The sequence below is a fragment of the Nerophis ophidion genome, linkage group LG13 (assembly GCF_033978795.1).
Source record: "Nerophis ophidion isolate RoL-2023_Sa linkage group LG13, RoL_Noph_v1.0, whole genome shotgun sequence".
NCBI classification, from domain to species: Eukaryota; Metazoa; Chordata; class Actinopteri; order Syngnathiformes; family Syngnathidae; genus Nerophis; species Nerophis ophidion.
In genome coordinates, this window is record NC_084623.1 from 60,225,275 (window position 1) to 60,247,774 (window position 22,500).

The 22,500-nt window shown below is 42.3% G+C and overlaps 1 protein-coding gene across 1 annotated transcript in view; it reads left to right on the forward strand.

Moving 5' to 3' along the window:
- Positions 1-22,500, forward strand: part of bcas3 (BCAS3 microtubule associated cell migration factor) — a 262,841-nt gene that overhangs the window by 75,165 nt on the left and 165,176 nt on the right. Inside the window, exons 15-19 of the mRNA XM_061919330.1 lie at positions 2,687-3,017; positions 11,463-11,616; positions 20,046-20,170; positions 20,364-20,529; positions 20,635-20,732. Coding sequence (XP_061775314.1) covers positions 2,687-3,017; positions 11,463-11,616; positions 20,046-20,170; positions 20,364-20,529; positions 20,635-20,732 — 874 coding nt within the window. The remainder of the gene's footprint in view (positions 1-2,686; positions 3,018-11,462; positions 11,617-20,045; positions 20,171-20,363; positions 20,530-20,634; positions 20,733-22,500) is intronic.

The following is a 22,500-nucleotide window of genomic DNA, read 5'->3' on the forward strand; positions in this document are numbered from 1 at the left end:
AAGGGCTGCACAAACCACCACGACATCCTCGAGGAAGACGAGGCTTGGGAAACGTTGGACCTTCCAACAGGACAAGGATCCCAAGCATACCTCCAAATCAACATCAGAGTGCTTGCAGAAGAAGGGCTGGAAGACTCTGGAGAGGCCAGACCTAAATCCTCTAGAAAAGCTGTGGTGGGACTTGAAGAAGACAGTTGCAGCACACAAGTCCAAGAATATGAATGAACTGGAGGCCAGACCTAAATCCTGTAGAAAAGCTGTGGTGGGACTTGAAGAAGACAGTTGCAGCACACAAGTCCAAGAATATGAATGAACTGGAGGCCAGACCTAAATCCTGTAGAAAAGCTGTGGTGGGACTTGAAGAAGACAGTTGCAGCACACAAGTCCAAGAATATGAATGAACTGGAGGCCAGACCTAAATCCTCTAGAAAAGCTGTGGTGGGACTTGAAGAAGACAGTTGCAGCACACAAGTCCAAGAATATGAATGAACTGGAGGCCTTTGTCCAAGAGGAATGGGCTCAAATACTGTAGATGCTTGCAAGAAGCTTGTGTATCACCTTTGAAGGATGTCATTACTGTTCTACTAAGTACTAAAGATGCATGCAACTAGGGGCTTCAATCATTTTCTCAATCACATATTAAGAAAAATGTCATTTTTTTTGCTATTTTGTAAAATACAGTGTTAGAATTGAAGTTGCATTTGTCTATTTGACACATCTTTATTTGATACGACTATAAACAAAATAGGGAATAAATGTCCAACTTGCTAAAACACCAAAATTGTGTGGGGGTTGAATAATTTTGATCACAACTGTAGATATCAATCAATCAATCAATGTTTAATTATATAGCCCTAAATCACAAGTGTCTCAAAGGGCTGCACAAACCACAACGACATCCTCGGTAGAACCCACATAAGGGCAAGGAAAAACTCACCCCAGTGGGACCTCGGTGACAGTGACAATGATGACTATGAGAAACTTTGGAGAGGACCGCATATGTGGGCAACCCCCCCCCCCCCCCCTCTATATATATTTATACATATATATATATATATATATATATATATATATATATTTATACATGTATATACATATATGCGCTTCTAAAAGTTTTTAACGATATCCTCCTGTCAACTGGTTCTGGTAAATATGTCGTCCTGGTACTTTTCGATCTGTCTGCTGCGTTCGACACCGTCGGCCACGCCCCCTTAATCACTGGTCTTGAGAACTGTGTGGGTATTAAGGGCGCCGCCCTCAACTGGTTCCGGTCGTACCTAGTCGACTGGAGTTTTTGTGTAGAAATAGACAGTTTTATGTCTTCCACAGCTCCTCTACCACACGGGGTCCCCCAGGGCTCTATCCTTGCCCCAATCCTATTTGCGCTTTACCTTCTCCCCCTTGGTTCTATTTTTAGGAAGTATGGTATTGCATTTCATTTTTATGTCGATGATTGCCAGATCTATTTTCCCATGGCACAAAATAACTTGGTTCAAGGTCTCATTGACTGCCTGCACGACATCAAAGCCTGGCTTTCAGCTAACTTCCTGAGTCTAAATGAAGACAAAACAGAAGTTATGTTCGGTCCAAGTCGCTCTCCCTCCCCCAACGTTGACCTCGGCACTCTGACCCTGTATCTCAGCGTCTGTGTCGCAAACCTGGGGGTAAAGTTCCACTCAGATTTTAAATTCGAAAAACGAATCAGCAGCGTCGTTCAAAAAAGCTTTTATCAATTACGCCAAATAGCCAAAGTGAAAGCGCTTCTGTCAGGACATGATCTGGAGAAATTAATTCCCGCCTTTATGTGGAATGGTTTAGACTACTGCAATGGCCTGCATGTCGGCATTAGCCAGGCCTGCAGCTGGTGCAGAACTCTGCTGCTGGTCTGCTAACACAGACCCGCAGACGTCAGCACATCACCCCTATATTAGTGTCCCTTCACTGGCTCCCTGTGCGTTATCCAATCCATTTTAAACTCCTTCTATTTGCTTTTAAATGTCTAAACAACCTCGGCCAACATATCTCTGCGACCTCCTTCAGCCTTACTGCCCCACCCCATCCCTAAGATCAGCCGATCGGCTGCTACTGAGGGTCCCTGACACAAGACTGAAGCTTAGAGGTGACAGAGCTTTGGCCGCTGCTGCTCCCAGGCTCTGGAAGGACCTACCTCTGAGTGTTAGACAAGCCTCCTGTCTTCCTCTTTTTAAATCTCTCTTAAAAACACACTTTTATTCCTTGGCTTTTAAGACTGAGTGATATCCATCCTGCAATGGCGCCCCATTATACACCTGCTGTCAACCTGTTTTTATGTTTTATTCATTTATTTTTGATCATGTTCTGTTTGTGTTGTGTTGTTTGCTCGGTCCTGGTATTATCTTTTAATCTGTCCATTGTACAGCACTGTGGCGACCACTGTGGTACATTTTAAATGTGCTTTGTAAATAAAGTTGATTTGACTTGATTTGATATATATATATATATATATATATATGTGTGTGTGTGTGTATGTATGTATGTATGTATATATAATATATATACACGTGTGTGTGTGTATGTATGTATGTATGTATATATAATATATATACACACGTGTGTATATATGTTTGTATGTATGTATGTATATATGTATGTATGTATGTATGTATGTTTGTATGTATGTATGACGCTGATGTCCCCCCTGCTGCAGGTGCAGGACATGTGTTTCAGCCAAGACAGTCGCTGGGTGGCCATCAGCACACTTCGTGGCACCACACACGTATTTCCCATCAACCCGTACGGCGGCGCCCCCTGCACCCGCACACACTTGTCCCCGCGGGTGGTCAACCGGATGTCCCGCTTCCAGAAGAGTGCGGGCCTGGAGGACATCGAGCAGGACCTGAACAGAGCGGCCGCTTATGGAGGCGGGGCAGGCGGCGGCGGCCTGGGAGGAGGCGGCTGTGTCCTGGGAGGAAGCATGGGGGGGCGCTGTAGTCCCGTACCTGGACTCTCCAGTAGTCCTTCAGGGTCCCCGCTGCACGGTGAGATCACCTTCATGTATTTCTCCTCACACTTCTTCATCAACCCGCAATATTGGGATTTGCATTTACACTTTTTACCCTGAGAGCCACTAAAATATATATATATATATATATATATATATATATAATTTTTTGGGGGGGCGGTATAGTTCAGTTGGTAGAGCGGACATGCCAGCAACTTTAGGGTTGCAGGTTTGATCCCCACTTCAGCCATCCTATTCACTGCCGTTGTGTCCTTGGGCAAGACACTTTACCCACCTGCTCCCAGTGACACCCACACTGGTTTAAATGTAAGTTATAAATATAATTCACTTCACAAAAAATAAAATTCACTTTTTGCTATGGCGCCATCTTTTGGATGAATTAACTCACTGCAGGTGCTGCAAGGTCCTTCCACCGGAACTATAAATGCTGTGCTTTTTTTTCCATGTGTTCATTTTCTTTATTTCCATGACTATTTACATTGTAGATTGTCACATCACAACTATGAATGAACACATGAGGAGATATGTACTTAATAAAAAAAGGTGAAATAACTGCAAACATGTTTTATATTCTAGTTTCTTCAAAATAGCCACCCTTTGCTCTGATGACTGTTGTGCACACTCTTGGCATTCTCTCCATGAGCTTCAAGAGGTAGTCACCTGGAATGGTTTTCACTTCACAGGTGTGCTTGAAGCTCATGGAGAGAATGCCCAGAGTGTGCACAACAGTAATCAGAGCAAAGGGTGGCTATTTTGAAGAAATAGTCATGGAAATAAAGTAAATGAACACATGAAGAAAAAGCATAGCATTTATAGTTCCGGTGGAAGGACCTTGCAGCACCTGCAGTGTTAGTGTGTGGATGAACGTGTGATGAGCGGTGTTCAAGTGTCACAGTGTTGTGTGACACGTGTTAGTGTGTGGATGAACGTGTGATGAGCGGTGTTCAAGTGTCACAGTGTTGTGTGACACGTGTTAGTGTGTGGATGAACGTGTGATGGAGAGGTGTTTAAGTGTCACAGTGTTGTGTGACACGTGTTAGTGTGTGGATGAACGTGTGATGAGCGGTGTTCAAGTGTCACAGTGTTGTGTGACACGTGTTAGTGTGTGGATGAACGTGTGATGAGAGGTGTTCAAGTGTCACAGTGTTGTGTGACACGTGTTAGTGTGTGGATGAACGTGTGATGAGAGGTGTTCAAGTGTCACAGTGTTGTGTGACACGTGTTAGTGTGTGGATGAACGTGTGATGAGAGGTGTTCAAGTGTCACAGTGTTGTGTGACACGTGTTAGTGTGTGGATGAACGTGTGATGGAGAGGTGTTCAAGTGTCACAGTGTTGTGTGACACGTGTTAGTGTGTGGATGAACGTGTGATGAGAGGTGTTCAAGTGTCACAGTGTTGTGTGACACGTGTTAGTGTGTAGATGAACGTGTGATGAGAGGTGTTCAAGTGTCACAGTGTTGTGTGACACGTGTTAGTGTGTGGATGAACGTGTGATGGAGAGGTGTTCAAGTGTCACAGTGTTGTGTGACACGTGTTAGTGTGTGGATGAACGTGTGATGAGAGGTGTTCAAGTGTCACAGTGTTGTGTGACACGTGTTAGTGTGTGGATGAACGTGTGATGGAGAGGTGTTTAAGTATCACAGTGTTGTGTGACACGTGTTAGTGTGTGGATGAACGTGTGATGAGAGGTGTTCAAGTGTCACAGTGTTGTGTGACACGTGTTAGTGTGTGGATGAACGTGTGATGAGAGGTGTTTAAGACTGGACAGGAAACCAGGAGTCCCTAGTTGCTAGTAGCACTTCCTGTCTGCTAGTACACTCTGACGGAGGACTTATTTGGCACTGAGCTTTGTCTTTGATGTGGCCGTGCTTCCCTCTGCAGCCATGTGGTGAACACATTAATGCTGCTGCCCAGAAGCCATGACCTCAACTCTCGTACACGTACACTGACACCACCTCACACTTTCACACAAGTCAACCTGGCCCACTCAGTCACACCAGAGTCTTGCACATCTTTTAATAATAATAACAACAATAATTATAATAATAATAACAATTCATCATCTGAGTCCTTTCAGTCGTGCAAAGTGGTTTATTTCACTTGGAGTCGTCTTGTCTTTTATTGGACTGAAAGTTGAGCATCATGAACAGGTGTGGGAATATATGCTCACATGACCATTCTTAGCACACTTACCACCTGTGCTCACCATTCTTAGCACACTTACCACCTGTGCTCACCATTCTTAGCACACTTACCACCTGTGCTCACCATTCTTAGCACACTTACCACCTGTGCTCACCATTCTTAGCACACTTACCACCTGTGCTCACCATTCTTAGCACACTTACCACCTGTGCTCACCATTCTCAGCACACTTACCACCTGTGCTCACCATTCTCAGCACACTTACCACCTGTGCTCACCATTCTCAGCACACTTACCACCTGTGCTCACCATTCTCAGCACACTTACCACCTGTGCTCACCATTCTCAGCACACTTACCACCTGTGCTCACCATTCTTAGCACACTTACCACCTGTGCTCACCATTCTTAGCACACTTACCACCTGTGCTCACCATTCTTAGCACACTTGCCACCTGTGCTCACCATTCTTAGCACACTTACCACCTGTGCTCACCATTCTTAGCACACTTACCACCTGTGCTCACCATTCTTAGCACACTTACCACCTGTGCTCACCATTCTTAGCACACTTACCACCTGTGCTCACCATTCTTAGCACACTTACCACCTGTGCTCACCATTCTCAGCACACTTACCACCTGTGCTCACCATTCTCAGCACACTTACCACCTGTGCTCACCATTCTTAGCACACTTACCACCTGTGCTCACCATTCTTAGCACACTTACCACCTGTGCTCACCATTCTTAGCACACTTACCACCTGTGCTCACCATTCTCAGCACACTTACCACCTGTGCTCACCATTCTCAGCACACTTACCACCTGTGCTCACCATTCTCAGCACACTTACCACCTGTGCTCACCATTCTCAGCACACTTACCACCTGTGCTCACCATTCTTAGCACACTTACCACCTGTGCTCACCATTCTTAGCACACTTACCACCTGTGCTCACCATTCTCAGCACACTTACCACCTGTGCTCACCATTCTTAGCACACTTACCACCTGTGCTCACCATTCTTAGCACACTTACCACCTGTGCTCACCATTCTTAGCACACTTACCACCTGTGCTCACCATTCTCAGCACACTTACCACCTGTGCTCACCATTCTCAGCACACTTACCACCTGTGCTCACCATTCTTAGCACACTTACCACCTGTGCTCACCATTCTCAGCACACTTACCACCTGTGCTCACCATTCTTAGCACACTTACCACCTGTGCTCACCATTCTTAGCACACTTACCACCTGTGCTCACCATTCTTAGCACACTTACCACCTGTGCTCACCATTCTTAGCACACTTACCACCTGTGCTCACCATTCTTAGCACACTTACCACCTGTGCTCACCATTCTTAGCACACTTACCACCTGTGCTCACCATTCTCAGCACACTTACCACCTGTGCTCACCATTCTCAGCACACTTACCACCTGTGCTCACCATTCTTAGCACACTTACCACCTGTGCTCACCATTCTTAGCACACTTACCACCTGTGCTCACCATTCTTAGCACACTTACCACCTGTGCTCACCATTCTTAGCACACTTACCACCTGTGCTCACCATTCTTAGCACACTTACCACCTGTGCTCACCATTCTTAGCACACTTACCACCTGTGCTCACCATTCTCAGCACACTTACCACCTGTGCTCACCATTCTATTCTAACTGATTCTCCACTCAAATCGATCCTTGATTCAAACCGATTCTCAATTCAAACCGAGTTTCCATTCAAACCGATTTTCGATTCGAACCAATTTTAATTTCAAATTGATTCTCGATTTAAACCGATTCTTGATTCAAACCGAGTCTCGATTCAAATTAATTCTCGATTCAAACCGATTCTTGATTCAAACCGAGTCTCGATTCAAATTAATTCTAGATTCAAACCGATTCTTGATTCAAACCGAGTTTTGATTCAACCTGAGTCTCGATTCAAACCGATTCTCCATACAAACTGATTCTTGATTCAAATAGATTCAAATCGGTTTTCAATTCAAACAGAGTCTTGATTTTTGATTAAAATGGGATTTCCATTCAAACCAAATCTGGATTCAAACAGTCTTGATTCAAACAGAGTCTTGATTTTTGATTAAAATGGGATTTCCATTCAAACCAAATCTTGATTCAAATGGATTCTCAGTTTAAACCGATTCTCAGTCCAAATTGCTTCTTGCTTCCAAGTGGTTCTCTCAGTGTTACTTGGTGCAATCATTCCAAATCCACTTTTCCAAAAAGGTTGTAAAAGCTCTTTTTGCTTGCAAGAAGATGGAATAAAAACTTATTATTCTTATCATTTCCTAAAACCTTTTCATAGAGAATGATGAATGGATTAATATTTAGGATGAGTAAAAATGGCAATTAGATGTTCATGGATAGTTTTAGTGCAGCCCAAATCTTTCACCAAACCTTTTTTTATTTCTGAATATTATTATTAATATTATGAATATTATTATTATTTGTATTGCAGCTCCTTTTAACACAACTATTTCCACAAAAAGCCTTCCAACATAAACATGAATATATTCTCACCCAAAATAGTCAACTTCCAAATGTTCTTCATCAATCATTTCTACCGTAAGAACTTTTATTCCATTCAGCAACAACAACAACAACAACAATTCTTACTTGCACAGAAACATTCATCCAAATCATCCATGCATTATTTATGTTTATGTATTTTATGAAGTAGTGTCCATATTTCAAAATGTTGCAGGAAGTCCTCTTTTTGCAGCCATTTCTGCATAAAAAGTCAGCATTTCTCAAGCGTGAAAATGTTGAGGATAAACATCTTCCACATTCCTTCCTTCCATCCAACATCTGCCCTCAACCACAAATCAAATCTAGTATTATTATTGTTATTGTTCTGAATATCAGTCCGTGTTGAAGGTGCAACCTGGCGGTGTCCTGAGGGTGGCGCTGTCTGGTCGGCCTGCAGCCGCCAGGCAGGGGGCGGAGCTAGTTCTTTAAGACCTTGACACAAATCAACAACATGCAGAAGAATTGGATTTCACTTAATCTACTTGATTTATTTATACACGGCCGCTCACGCTGCGCTTTTTCATTTTGGGATACTTGCCACAGCTGGCCAGAGCTTCTGCAATCAAATGAAAATATATTTAGGATACTTTTGTGTTCCTCTTTGGTCTTTATGAAACATGTCCACTTGGACTCAACGTGCACGTCATATTACAATACAACTAAACTTCTTGCACACATCTGCAACCACTAGATAACTATATAACTATACATATATATATATATATATATATATATATATATATATATATATATATATATATATATATATATATATATGTATATGTATATATATATATGGCTTCACGGTGGCAGAGGGGTTAGTGCGTCTGCCTCACAATACGAAGGTCCTGCAGTCCTGGGTTCAAATCCAGGCTCGGGATCTTTCTGTGTGGAGTTTGCATGTTCTCCCCGTGACTGCGTGGGTTCCCTCCGGGTACTCCGGCTTCCTCCCACCTCCAAAGACATGCACCTGGGGATAGGCCCCTCCCACCTCCAAAGACATGCACCTGGGGATAGGCCCCTCCCACCTCCAAAGACATGCACCTGGGGATAGGTTGATTGGCAACGCTAAATTGGCCCTAGTGTGTGAATGTTGTCTATCTGTGTTGGCCCTACGATGAGGTGGCGACTTGTCCAGGGTGTACCCCGCCTTCCGCCCGATTGTAGCTGACATAGGCGCCAGCGCCCCCCGCGGCCCCAAAAAAGGGAATAAGCGGTAGAAAATTGATATATATATATATATATATATATATATATATATATATATATATATATATATATATATATGAATAATATGTACATAACTCAATACACCCATTTCCATAACTACTATTTAATTATACATTTTCTGTGATTTATTTATAAAGTTATAAAAACAAAAATAATACTTTTAAAGTTGTTGAACTGATGATAAACATGAACACATTTGCTGGCTGTGTTTACAAAATAATTATATTACATTTCTGGGTTTTCCTCATATTAATGTAAATATAAAGGCCAACACATTTTTCAGTGGTTTATATTTCTCGTTTGCACAATTTTTTTTAATTATTATTATTTATTTATTTTAACTTTTCTAACCTACAATAAAAATATATATATTTACTGGCTAATTAAAAAAAAAAAAATTCTGACTATTTCAATATTCTAGAAATATTTTAGACACAAATATTTTTTCAGTCTTTTTTTGGGGGGGGCATTTTTTTTTCTTTATTAAATTTTTACAATCAAAAATATTTATTTAAAAAAAAATACTTTTTGAAATTAATTAATTGATCATTTTCATACAATCTGTTGTCAAGGACCATCCTTTTTTAACTGCACTTTGTCATGCATGACATTTAGATTAGATAGTACTGTATTTTATTCCATCAGGAGTGTTCCTTCAGGAAAATTACAATTTTCAGCACATGACACGTGACAACATGAAGGCCAGGTGACAACATGAAGGCCAGGTGACAACATGAAGGCCAGGTGACAGGAAGAGAAGATGTTTATGGACTAAAAAGTGTTGTGTTGTCAGTAGGTTGGAACGTGTTGTCCAACAAAGGCGAGTTTGGTTGAGGTTAGGCAGCAAATAAATAAATCCCTATTAGCACTAAGTCATTATTAGCACTAAGTCATTATTAGTGCTAAGTCTATTAGCACTAAGTCATTAAGAGCACTAAGTCATTATTAGCACTAAGTCATTATTAGCACTAAGTCATTATTAGCGTTAGGTCGTTATTCGTGCTAAGTCTATTAGCACTAAGTCATTATTAGGGCTATGTCTTTATTAGCGCTAAGTCTGTATTAGCACTAAGTCTTTATTAGCACTACCTTGTTATTAGCACTAAGTCTATATTAGCACTAAGTCTTTATTAGCACTACCTCGTTATTACAACGAAGTCTATATTAGCACTAAGTCTTTATTAGCACTACCTTGTTATTAGCACTAAGTCTATATTAGCACTAAGTCTATATTAGCACTAAGTCTTTATTAGCACTACCTCGTTATTAGCACTAAGTCTATATTAGCACTAAGTGGTTATTAGTGCATGAAGTGAATGATTGCAGAGAGCGTGTGAGAGACAGAAAGTAGTAAAAGTGTAAAGGATATCCAGCCAGGCGTCTGGTTTACAGATGGATGACGGCTGGATGGAGAAGATGGATGACGGGATTAAGTCGGAGGTCAAATGTCAGTTTGACTTTTGGACTTTTCTTAGATATTGAAAGCAAAACTAAAGCTGATTGATGGATGTTGTCTTCATGGCATCATTGCTCACTTCTCAGTGCCATCTTGCTTTCTGATCACTTTCACTTTCACTTCTTCTGACCCCGCCTCCTCTGACTTTGAAGTCTTGTCTCGAGAGAAGACAACTAACTAACTAACTAACTAACTAACTAACTAGTTGATTTGAAAACAAAACTAACAACAATTGTGTGCAAACTAAAATAATACATTTGTTTTATTTTCAAAATATTTGCCAACAAAAATAATGGGTTTTAATACAAATATTTGCAACAGAAATGATGCAAATAAAACTAAATGCGAACAAAAATAATTGGTTCCACACATCCGTACATCCATTTTCTACCGCTTGTCCTGTTTGGGTTTTAAAGTAAAAAAAAAAAATATTTGCATCAAAATACATTTAAAATGGAACATTTTGAAAATACAATAGTACTTCAATAGTACCACATTAGTGCTACAGTAGTACTACAGTAATACCACAGTAGTACTCAGTAGTTTAATAACAACCCAGTAAATAAAGTAGTAGTTGTTGTTTCATCCAAGCTGAGCAGTCCAGAGTCCTACAACAACTGTAGTAGTACTCAGTAGTACTACTACAGTTGTACTCAGTAGTACACAGGAAGAGAATAACAACCCAGTAAATAAAGTTGTTGTTTCATCCAAGCTGAGCAGTCCAAAGTCCTACCACAACCCTAAGTAGTGCTCAGTAGTACTACTACAGTAGTACTCAGTAGTACTACTACAGAAGTACACAGTAAGAGAATAACAGCCCAGTAAATAAAGTTGTTGTTTCGGCCAAGCTGAGCAGTCCAAAGTCCTCCCACAACTGGAGTAGTACTACGGTAGTGCTGGTAGTTAAATAGAAACCCAGTAAATAAAGTAGTTGTTGTTGTTTCAGCCAAGCTGAGCAGTCCAGAGTCCTCCCACAACTTGAGTAGTACTACAGTAGTACTACAGTAGTACTACGGTAGTGCTGGTAGTTAAATAACAACCCAGTAAATAAAGTTGTTGTTGTTGTTTCAGCCAAGCTGAGCAGTCCAGAGTCCTACAACAACTTGAGTCACAACAACATGAACAACCCTCGACTGTCTGCTACCAACACCACTCTGCTACTACTACTTCCTCTGGTGCAGATCAAACAACCTCTCACCCTGGGCAACATCACCAAGAGGACCAGGTAGGACACACACACACACACACACACACACACATATATATATATATATATATATGAGCAGCACAGTGGTAGAGGGGTTAGTGCGTCTGCCTCACAATACGAAGGTCCTCAGTAGTCAGGGTTGGGATTTTTCTGTGTGGAGTTTGCATGTTCTCCCCGTGACTGCGTGGGTTCCCTCCGGGTACTCCGGCTTCCTCCCACTTCCAAAGACATGCACCTGGGGATAGGCCCCTCCCACCTCCAAAGACATGCACCTGGGGATAGGCCCCTCCCACCTCCAAAGACATGCACCTGGGGATAGGCCCCTCCCACCTCCAAAGACATGCACCTGGGGATAGGCCCCTCCCACCTCCAAAGACATGCACCTGGGGATAGGTTGATTGGCAACACTAAATGGTCCCTAGTGTGTGATTGTTGTCTGTCTATCTGTGTTGGCCCTGTGATGAGGTGGCGACTTGTCCATGGTGTACGCCGCCTTCCACCCGATTGTAGCTGAGATAGGCACCAGCGCCCCCCGCGACCCCTAAGGGAATAAGCGGTAGATAATGGATGGATGGATAAAATATATATATATATATATATATATATATACATATGTATTTATATTTTTGCGTGTCATATTAATAAGTCACAGGAGCCAGTGTTTTCCATATTAATAACTTTTAGTTTGTCATATTAATACGTTTTTGTTTTTGTTTGTCATATTAATAAATGACATGAAGGTTTGATGATGAGCACTCCACTCAGTTAATTGAAGATGGCGGCTGGTCCTGATTGAAAACAACACTTGCTCATCAGAAACCATCTGTCTGTCTCTCTCTCTGCCTGTCTGTCTCTCTCTCTGTCTGTCTGTCTGCTGTCTTCAACACACCCAAACAATACATCTGTATGTGTGTGCGCGTGCATTTGTGTGTGTGTGTGTGTGTGTGTGTGTGTGTGTGTGTGTGTGTGTGTGTGTGTGTGTGTGTGTGTGTGTGTGTGTGTGTGTGTGTGTGTGTGTGTGTGTGTGTGTGTGTGTGAAGCAACTGTATTTACACCTGTATGAGCACATGGTAGTTGGCAGGGCAGCAGAAGAGCACACCAGCTGCTTAACCTACATTCTGCAGGCTGCTGCAGCTTTCCTCCCCCACATCACGGCAGCTGTGTGTGTGTGTGTGTGTGTGTGTGTGTGTGTGTGTGCATGACCACATCTCTGATGTGCGGTGCACCTCGAGCCGCGTGTACAATCAGCACTTTTTGACCTTTTGCAGCACTTCAATTACAAATGATTATTTGTTTATTCTACTTTCTAAACATACTTTAATGACACACTATTTATTTCAAAAACATTTGACTAAAAGTGTAACTCTAGACCACAGGTGTCCAAAGTGGGGTCCGGGGGCTGTAAGTAGTCCGCAGCTAAGTGTGGCAGTCTAAAAATATTCTGTAATAAAAAATAGAATAAAAAAGCAATAAGATCGAAGCCACGCCTGTTTCCTGGTTATCACGCCCACTTAGTCGATTCATTTGCGATGAATTGTGAGTTAACTTTGGACAAAATGTGATTAATCACTATTAACTATTTTGATCATTTGACAGCCCTAATTGAAAGGAAACCACATATTTGGACCTTTTTTTGTTGCTTCTTTCTTTGTGATATTAGGGTTGTGAGAGTTATTCATGTGATTAATAACAAACAATATTTGGATAACATCTCAGAGAAGCTTTCCACTCTGCAATATGACATTATGAGCAATATGAGAGCCATCCATGATGTTTACAGCTGACACAATTATTGGAATGTGTTAGCTTGCCCGAACCAAAACAATCCTTATTGACAATTGGACTCGCTGTGCAAACAGTCTTGACGAGGCCTTGCTGAAGTGAGACTAGTGCAGCAGAAGATGCCCTTAGAAACTCTTTCTGAACAACACTGGAGATGTTGTCTCTGTTGTGTTGATGCATGGCACCACCTCTCATGTGCGGTGCACCTACAGCCACAAACCCTGTTTGGGAAATAGTGTTAGATGTAAATATAAACAGAATACAATGATTTGCAAATCCTTTTCAAGCCATATTCAGTTGAATATGCTACAAAGACAACATATTTCATGTTCAAACTCAAACATTCTTTTGTGTGCAAATAATCATTAACTTTAGAATTTGTTTGATGCCAGCAACACGTGACAAAGTAGTTGGGAAAGGTGGCAATAAATACTGATAAAGTTGAGGAATGCTCATCAAACACTTATTTGGAACATCCCACAGGTGTGCAGGCTAATTGGGAACAGGTGGGTGCCATGATTGGCTATAAAAACAGCTTCCCAGTCTTTCACAAGAAAGGATGGGGCGAGGTACACCCCTTTGTCCACAACTGCGTGAGCAAATAGTCAAACAGTTTAAGAACAACCTTTCTCAAAGTGACATTGCAAGACATTTAGGGATTTCAACATCTACGCTCCATAATATCATCAAAAGGTTCAGAGTCTGGAGAAATCACTCCACGTAAGCAGCATGGCCGGAAACCAACATTGAATGACCGTGACCTTCCATCCCTCAGACGGCACTGTATCAAAAAACCACATCCGTCTCTAAAGGATATCACCACATGGGCTCACGGACACCCCTGCTTATTTCAGCAAGACAATACCAAGACACATTCAGCACGTGTTACAACAGCGTGGTTTCGTAGTAAAAGAGTGCAGGTACTTTCCTGGCCCGCCTGCAGTCCAGACCTGTCTCCTATGGAAAATGTGTGAAGCGTAAAATACGACAGCGGAGACCCCGGACTGTTGAAGGACTGAAGCTCTACATAAAACAAGAATGGGAAAGAATTCCACTTTCAAAGCTTCAACAATTAGTTTCCTCAGTTCCCAAACATTTATTGAGTGTTGTTAAAAGAAAAGGTGATGTAACAAATTGGTGAACATGCCCTTTCCCAACTACTTTGGCACGTGTTGCAGCCATGAAATTCTAAGTTAATTATTGTTTAACAAAAAAAATAAAGTTTATGAGTTTGAACATGAAATATGTTGTCTTTGTAGCATATTCAACTGAATATGGCTTGAAAAGGATTTTCAAATCATTGTATTCTGTTTATATTTACATCTAACACCATTTCACAACTCATATGGAAACAGGGTTTGTATGAGAAGTGTTGTGTCTCACATAGCTGCAATGGCTGTGTGTGTGTACATGTGAAGTGTTGTATCTCCATGTGTGTACATGTGAAGTGTTGTATCTCCATGTGTGTACATGTGAAGTGTTGTATCTCCATGTGTGTACATGTGAAGTGTTGTATCTCCATGTGTGTACATGTGAAGTGTTGTATCTCCATGTGTGTACATGTGAAGTGTTGTATCTCCATGTGTGTACATGTGAAGTGTTGTATCTCCATGTGTGTACATGTGAAGTGTTGTATCTCCATGTGTGTACATGTGAAGTGTTGTATCTCCATGTGTGTACATGTGAAGTGTTGTATCTCCATGTGTGTACATGTGAAGTGTTGTATCTCCATGTGTGTACATGTGAAGAAGGACAAACATGACTCAGCTCCATACTTCCACTTTGTTATGTAGCTTGCTGTGGTGCGCTCTTTCTGGCATCATTTTCTGTGTGGGCGTGGTCTTTCGGGTGTCACTTCCTGTGTGGGTGTGGTCTTTCTGGCATCACTTCCTGTGTGGGCGTGGTCTTTCTGGCATTACTTCCTGTGTGGGCCTGGTCTTTCTGGTGTCACTTCCTGTGTGGGCGGTGTCAAGTCCTGTGTGGGCGTGGTATTTCTGGCATCCTTTCCTGTGTGGGTGGGGTCTTTCTGGCGTCACCTCCTGTGTGGGCGGGGTCTTTCTGCCATCACTTCCTCTCCGAACTCACTTGGTAAAGGATCATGAGTCCACACAAAGCTAAGTGCTAGAGATTGCAGAATCACACGGCTGACTTACTTGTGTAAAAGTTAGTCCGAGGAGAGGATCCTTAAACTCAGTTTAAGTGTGGCTGACACCAGGCCTAGTAGGCTCAATGAGCACTCTTTTAAAGGGGAACATTATCACAATTTCAAAAGGGTTAAGAACAATAAAAATCAGTTGCCGGTGGCATGTTTGATTTTTTGAAGTTTTTTTCAAAATGTTACCGGTCTCCGAATATCCCTAAAAAAAGCTTTAAAGTGCTTGATTTTCGCTATTTGCAATGCGACTATCCATTTCCCTGTGACGTCATACAGTGCTGCAATGTAAACAAACATTAGCTCGGATTCAGACTCGGATATCAGCGGCTTAAGCGATTCAACAGATTACGCATGTATTGAAACGGATGGTTGGAGTATGAAAGTGTTGAAGAAGAAACTGAAGCTATTGAGCAAATAGCTATTGATGCTATTCATAGCCATAGCATGGCCGAATAGCTGCGTTAGCATCGCCGGTAAAATGTGCGGACCAAACGATCAGGACTTTCTCATCTTGTGACACTGGAGCAACTTAAATCTGTCGATTGGTAAGTGTTTTTTTCGCATTAAATGTGGGTGGAAGGAAACGTAATATAGTTGCAAATGCATCTGCAGGTTATCCATACATCTCTGTGCCATGTCTGCTTTAGCACCGCCGGTAAATAGCATGTTAGCATTGATTAGCCTAGCATGTTAGCATCGATTAGCTGGCAGTCACGCCGCGACCAAATATGTCTGATTAGCACATAAGTCAACATCAACAAAACTCACCTTTGTGATTTGGTTGACTTAATGGTTGCAAATGCATCTGCAGGTTATCCATACATCTCTGTGCCATGTCTGCTTTAGCACCGCCGGTAAATAGCATGTTAGCATCGATTAGCATAGCATGTTAGCATCGATTAGCTGGCAGTCAACATCAACAAAACTCACCTTTGTGATTTCGTTGACTTTATAGTTGCAAATGCATCTGCAGGTTATCCATACATCTCTGTGCCATGTCTGTCTTAGCATCGCCGCTCAAATGTGGAGACACTCTGGCACATTCAATGGGGGTCTGGCGGCAGACACTTTGGCATCTTGGGGCCAGTGGTGCAACTTGAATCCCTCCCTGTTAGTGTTGTTACACCCTCCGACAACACACCCACCAGGCATGATGTCTCCAAGGTTCCAAAAAATAGTCAAAAAAACTGAAAATAACAGAGCTGAGACCCGGTGTTTGTAATGTGTTGAAATTGAAAATGGTGGGTGTGTTACCTCGCCTCCAGCGCGATAAACAGAAAGGCGTTTAATTCGCCAAAATTCACCCATTTAGAGTTCGGAAATCGGTTAAAAAAATAGATGGTCTTTTTTCTGCACCATCAAGGTATATATTGACGCTTACATAGGTCTGCTGATAATGTTCCCCTTTAAGGGGTTTAACCACTTAGTGTAGACTTGAGGGACTTTGGTCAGATCAGCATGTGAAGGTCAGGTCAGCATAAGAAGGTCAGGTCAGCATGTGAAGGTCAGCATATGAAGGTCAGGTCAGCATGTGAAGGTCAGGTCAAAATGTGAAGGTCAGGTCAGCATGTGAAGGTCAGGTCAGGATGTGAAGGTCAGGTCAGGATGTGAAGGTCAGGTCAGGATGTGAAGGTCAGGTCAGGATGTGAAGGTGAGGTTGGGATGTGAAGGTCAGCAGCTGAAGGTCAGGTAAGGATGTGAAGGTCAGCAGGTGAAGGTCAGGATGTGAAGGTGAGGTCGGGATGTGAAGGTCAGCAGGTGAAGGTTCAGGTCAGGATGTGAAAGTCAGGTCAGGATGTGAAGGTGAGGTCAGGATGTGAAGGTCAGGATGTGAAGGTAAGGTCAGGATGTGAAGGTCAGGATGTGAAGGTGAGGTCAGGATGTGAAGGTCAGGATGTGAAGGTGAGGTCAGGATGTGAAGGTCAGCAGGTGAAGGTCAGGATGTGAAGGTGAGGTCAGGATGTGAAGGTCAGCAGGTGAAGGTCAGGAATTGAATGTGAGGTCGGGATGTGAAGGTCAGGATGTGAAGGTGAGGTGAGCAGTATAAGAAGTGAGCATCATGTTGGTGACATCAACACAAAAAAGACAACTTTCACACCACAAAATGTCAAATATGGATTTAGTCAGCAGACACTTGACCTCCATCACTAATGAAAATACACACACACACACACACACACACACACACATACACACACACACACACACACACACACACACACACACACACACTTGATGAGAAAGACAGGAGAGAGAGAGGATGAAGGTGACCTTTGACCTGCTGCAGATGTGGCCTGAGATTACTTTAATACTACACAACAACACACACACACACACACACACACACACTGCTGACTGACACACTGCTCAGGAGCTTGCAGGATGTTGGTCACATGACTCGTATCACATGACACACATCACATGACGTGTCACATGAAACATGCAGCACATCACATGACACACATCACATGACACATGTCACACATCACATGACACATGTCACACATCAATCAATCAATCAATATAGCCCTAAATCACTAGTGTCTCAAAGGGCTGCACAAACCACTAGGACATCCTCGGTAGGCCACATGAGGGCAAGGAAAAACTCACACCCAGTGGGACCTCGCTGATAATGATGATCAAATGACACATGCCACACATCACATGACACAGGTCACGTGACATGTAACATGACACACATGATGACACATGCCACACATCACATGACACAGGTCACATGACGCATGGCACAGGTCACAAGGCATCTAACATGACACAAGTCACATGACATAAGTCACATGGCACAGGTCACATGACACATGAAAGTTGTGGACAGTTTTGAGGGTGTGAGTGAATACTTTGCAGGGATTGGTTGAATGTATTGATGACATCATTCATACAGTACATAATATTTATTTTAGTCACCTATTGATCTTGGCCATATTGATATCCTACACTGCAACTTGTATCAGACTGAGAGGCTGATTAGTTGTAAAAGTTGTAGAGCGTGTCCTCCATCAGTCCATAGTTCTGGACCTAAGTCCACGGGTGTGTATCCATTTACTCAGCGGGGGTCTGTTCTTCCAGCAGGCTCAGTGGGGGGGGGAGGCACCCCCTGCTGTCGTTTACATTTGACTCCATGCGTCTATTACATGAGCATTGTGTTCCTTCACTCACTTTCACTCCAGGGAACAGACTGATGGACCTCCTTCTTGCACACCTCTTTCTGCACTAATGGACTTCACTTGTGTGTCATACCATGTGCAATACAAGCACAGTGTTTACTTGGGTGTCATACCATGTGCAATACAAGCACAGTGTTTACTTGGGTGTCATACCATGTGCAATACAAGCACAGTGTTTACTTGGGTGTCATACCATGTGCAATACAAGCACAGTGTTTACTTGGGTGTCATACCATGTGCAATACAAGCACAGTGTTTACTTGGGTGTCATACCATGTGCAATACAAGCACAGTGTTTACTTGTGTGTCATACCATGTGCAATACAAGCACAGTGTTTACTTGTGTGTCATACCATGTGCAATACAAGCACAGTGTTTACTTGGGTGTCATACCATGTGCAATACAAGCACAGTGTTTACTTGGGTGTCATACCATGTGCAATACAAGCACAGTGTTTACTTGGGTGTCATACCATGTGCAATACAAGCACAGTGTTTACTTGGGTGTCATACCATGTGCAATACAAGCACAGTGTTTACTTGGGTGTCATACCATGTGCAATACAAGCACAGTGTTTACTTGGGTGTCATACCATGTGCAATACAAGCACAGTGTTTACTTGGGTGTCATACCATGTGCAATACAAGCACAGTGTTTACTTGTGTGTCATACCATGTGCAATACAAGCACAGTGTTTACTTGGGTGTCATACCATGTGCAATACAAGCACAGTGTTTACTTGGGTGTCCTACCATGTGCAATACAAGCACAGTGTTTACTTGGGTGTCATACCATGTGCAATACAAGCACAGTGTTTACTTGGGTGTCATACCATGTGCAATACAAGCACAGTGTTTACTTGGGTGTCATACCATGTGCAATACAAGCACAGTGTTTACTTGGGTGTCATACCATGTGCAATACAAGCACAGTGTTTACTTGGGTGTCCTACCATGTGCAATACAAGCACAGTGTTTACTTGGGTGTCATACCATGTGCAATACAAGCACAGTGTTTACTTGGGTGTCATACCATGTGCAATACAAGCACAGTGTTTACTTGGGTGTCATACCATGTGCAATACAAGCACAGTGTTTACTTGGGTGTCATACCATGTGCTTGTATTGCACATGGTATGACACATAGCAGTTGTGAGTACATAGAGAGTACACATGTTCATGATACTTGCACACGTTAGCTTTTGAAGACTGCCAAGTTTGTGACTTTCATGTGTAGTTGAAGTCTTCATGACATGTGCTGCTTGCTGACTCGTCCAAGATGGACGGTGGAAGGAACGTCATTGTTGTGTTTGTCTTCTCCACAGCAAAACTAAACCACCCTCACAGATCTCTCCAAGCAAGTCTGCTGGAGGAGAGTTCTGTGTGGCCGCCATCTTTGCTTCTTCCCGCTCCTGGTTCATCAGCAACCCCACCATGAAGAGAGAGAAAGGTCAGCTCACACCACTGTCATCAAACACACTCTGATAATACCAATATATATATATAGATAGATATATATATATATCTATATATACGTATATATATATGTATGTATGTATGTATGTATGTGTGTGTGTGTGTGTGTATGTATTTATTTAGTGAAGGAATGTAGATATCAGATTATATTGTTTGTGTGTTTGTAGACCAGCCAAGGCAAACTGTAGTGGACTCACTGTACATCATCAGTTGCTATGGTAACCTGGTGGAACACGTTCTGGAACCCCGGCCAATCATCACAGCCCAGAAAAAAAGTGACGACACGGCTTTAGAACTTTCCAGTTCTCCAAGGGCCTGCTGGACGCTGGCGAGGTGACCGCATGTCTTCTTTCATGTTGTTGTTGTTGTTTCACACTCCTTTATCCTTCTTATTGTGTCACACTTCTTTATTGTTGTTGTTGTTTCAATTCCCAACAGAACCCCACAATGGAATGAACTGCAGCCGCCCTTCAACGCCAACCATCCCTTGGTCTTGGCCTCCGACTTGGTGCGGTCCTGCCAGGAACTTCTGGCTGGTAAGTCCCAACATTACTGGATGCACAGTATCATGTTGGATGTACAGTATCATGGTAGATGTACAGTATGATGGTGGGTGTACAGTATGATGTGGGTGTACAGTATGATGTAGATGTACAGTATGATAGTAGATGTATAGTATCATGGTGGTACATGTACAGTATCATGGTGGATGTACAGTATGATGGTGGGTGTACAGTATGATGTGTGAGTACAGTACGGTAGTAGATGTACAGTACATACAGTAGATGTTGTATGAAGAACATATATCAGCAGGTTGATGAGAAGAGTGCTGGATGTTTCCGCCTGTGAGGAAGATGTGTGGTCATCACATGTGAAGACATGATTATGAATGCATGTTTGGTGTATAAATATGAATGAATGAATGTTTGGTGTATGAATATGAATGAATGTTTGGTGTATGTATAAATAAATTAATGCGTGAATGTTTGGTGTATGAATGAATTCATTCATTCATACATTAAACATTCATTTATACAACATATATTTAATATAAATGAATGTTTGGTGTTAAAAGCACTAGATGAATCTAATCTATTATTGTTATGATTATCAATATTAATAATATTACTATTATTATTATATATATGTGTGGTGTTATTATTAGCATGATGATAATTATTATTGATAATATTAATATTATTACCATTAATAGTATTATTATTGTTGGTATTATTATTAATAATGTTAGTATTATTTTTGTTACTATCATCATTATTGTGATTGTTCCATTCATCCTTCCATTTTCTACTGCTTGTCCCTCTTGGAGTGGCGGGGGGTGCTGGAGCCTATCCCAGCTGGAACCAGGTGGGATAGGTGGACAAGTCACCACCTCATCACAGGGCCAACACAGATAGACAACATTCACACACTAGGGACCATTTAGTGTTGCCAATCAACCTATCCCCAGGTGCATGTCTTTGGAGGTGGGAGGGGCCTATCCCCAGGTGCATGTCTTTGGAGGTGGGAGGGGCCTATCCCCAGGTGCATGTCTTTGGAGATGGGAGGGGCCTATCCCCAGGTGCATGTCTTTGGAGGTGGGAGGGGCCTATCCCCAGGTGCATGTCTTTGGAGGTGGGAGGGGCCTATCCCCAGGTGCATGTCTTTGGAGGTGGGAGGGGCCTATCCCCAGGTGCATGTCTTTGGAGGTGGGAGGGGCCTATCCCCAGGTGCATGTCTTTGGAGGTGGGAGGGGCCTATCCCCAGGTGCATGTCTTTGGAGGTGGGAGGGGCCTATCCCCAGGTGCATGTCTTTGGAGGTGGGAGGGGCCTGGAGGGAACCCACACAGTCACAGGGAGAACATGCAAACTCCACACAGAAAGATCCCGGGATTGAACCCAGGACTTTTGTATTGTGAGGCACATGCACTAACCCATGTGCCACCATACTACCCTTATTGTGATTATTATTGATATTATTATTATTATTATTATCATAATTATTATTATTATTATGATAATTGTAATATAGTAGTGTGAAAGGTCAGACTCTAAGTTGGAAGTTCACTTGGGGAAATAAGTGCTTGTTTGACCTTTGACCCCACTTGTCCAGAAGAATTCCACACTTGCTGCTGAGTTATTCATATTTGAATATTTCTTCTCTTCCACTTCATATTTGAATATTTCTTCTCTTCCACTTCATATTTGAATATTTCTTCTCTTCCACTTCATATTTGAATATTTCTTCTCTTCCACTTCATATTTGAATATTTCTTCTCTTCCACTTCATATTTGAATATTTCTTCT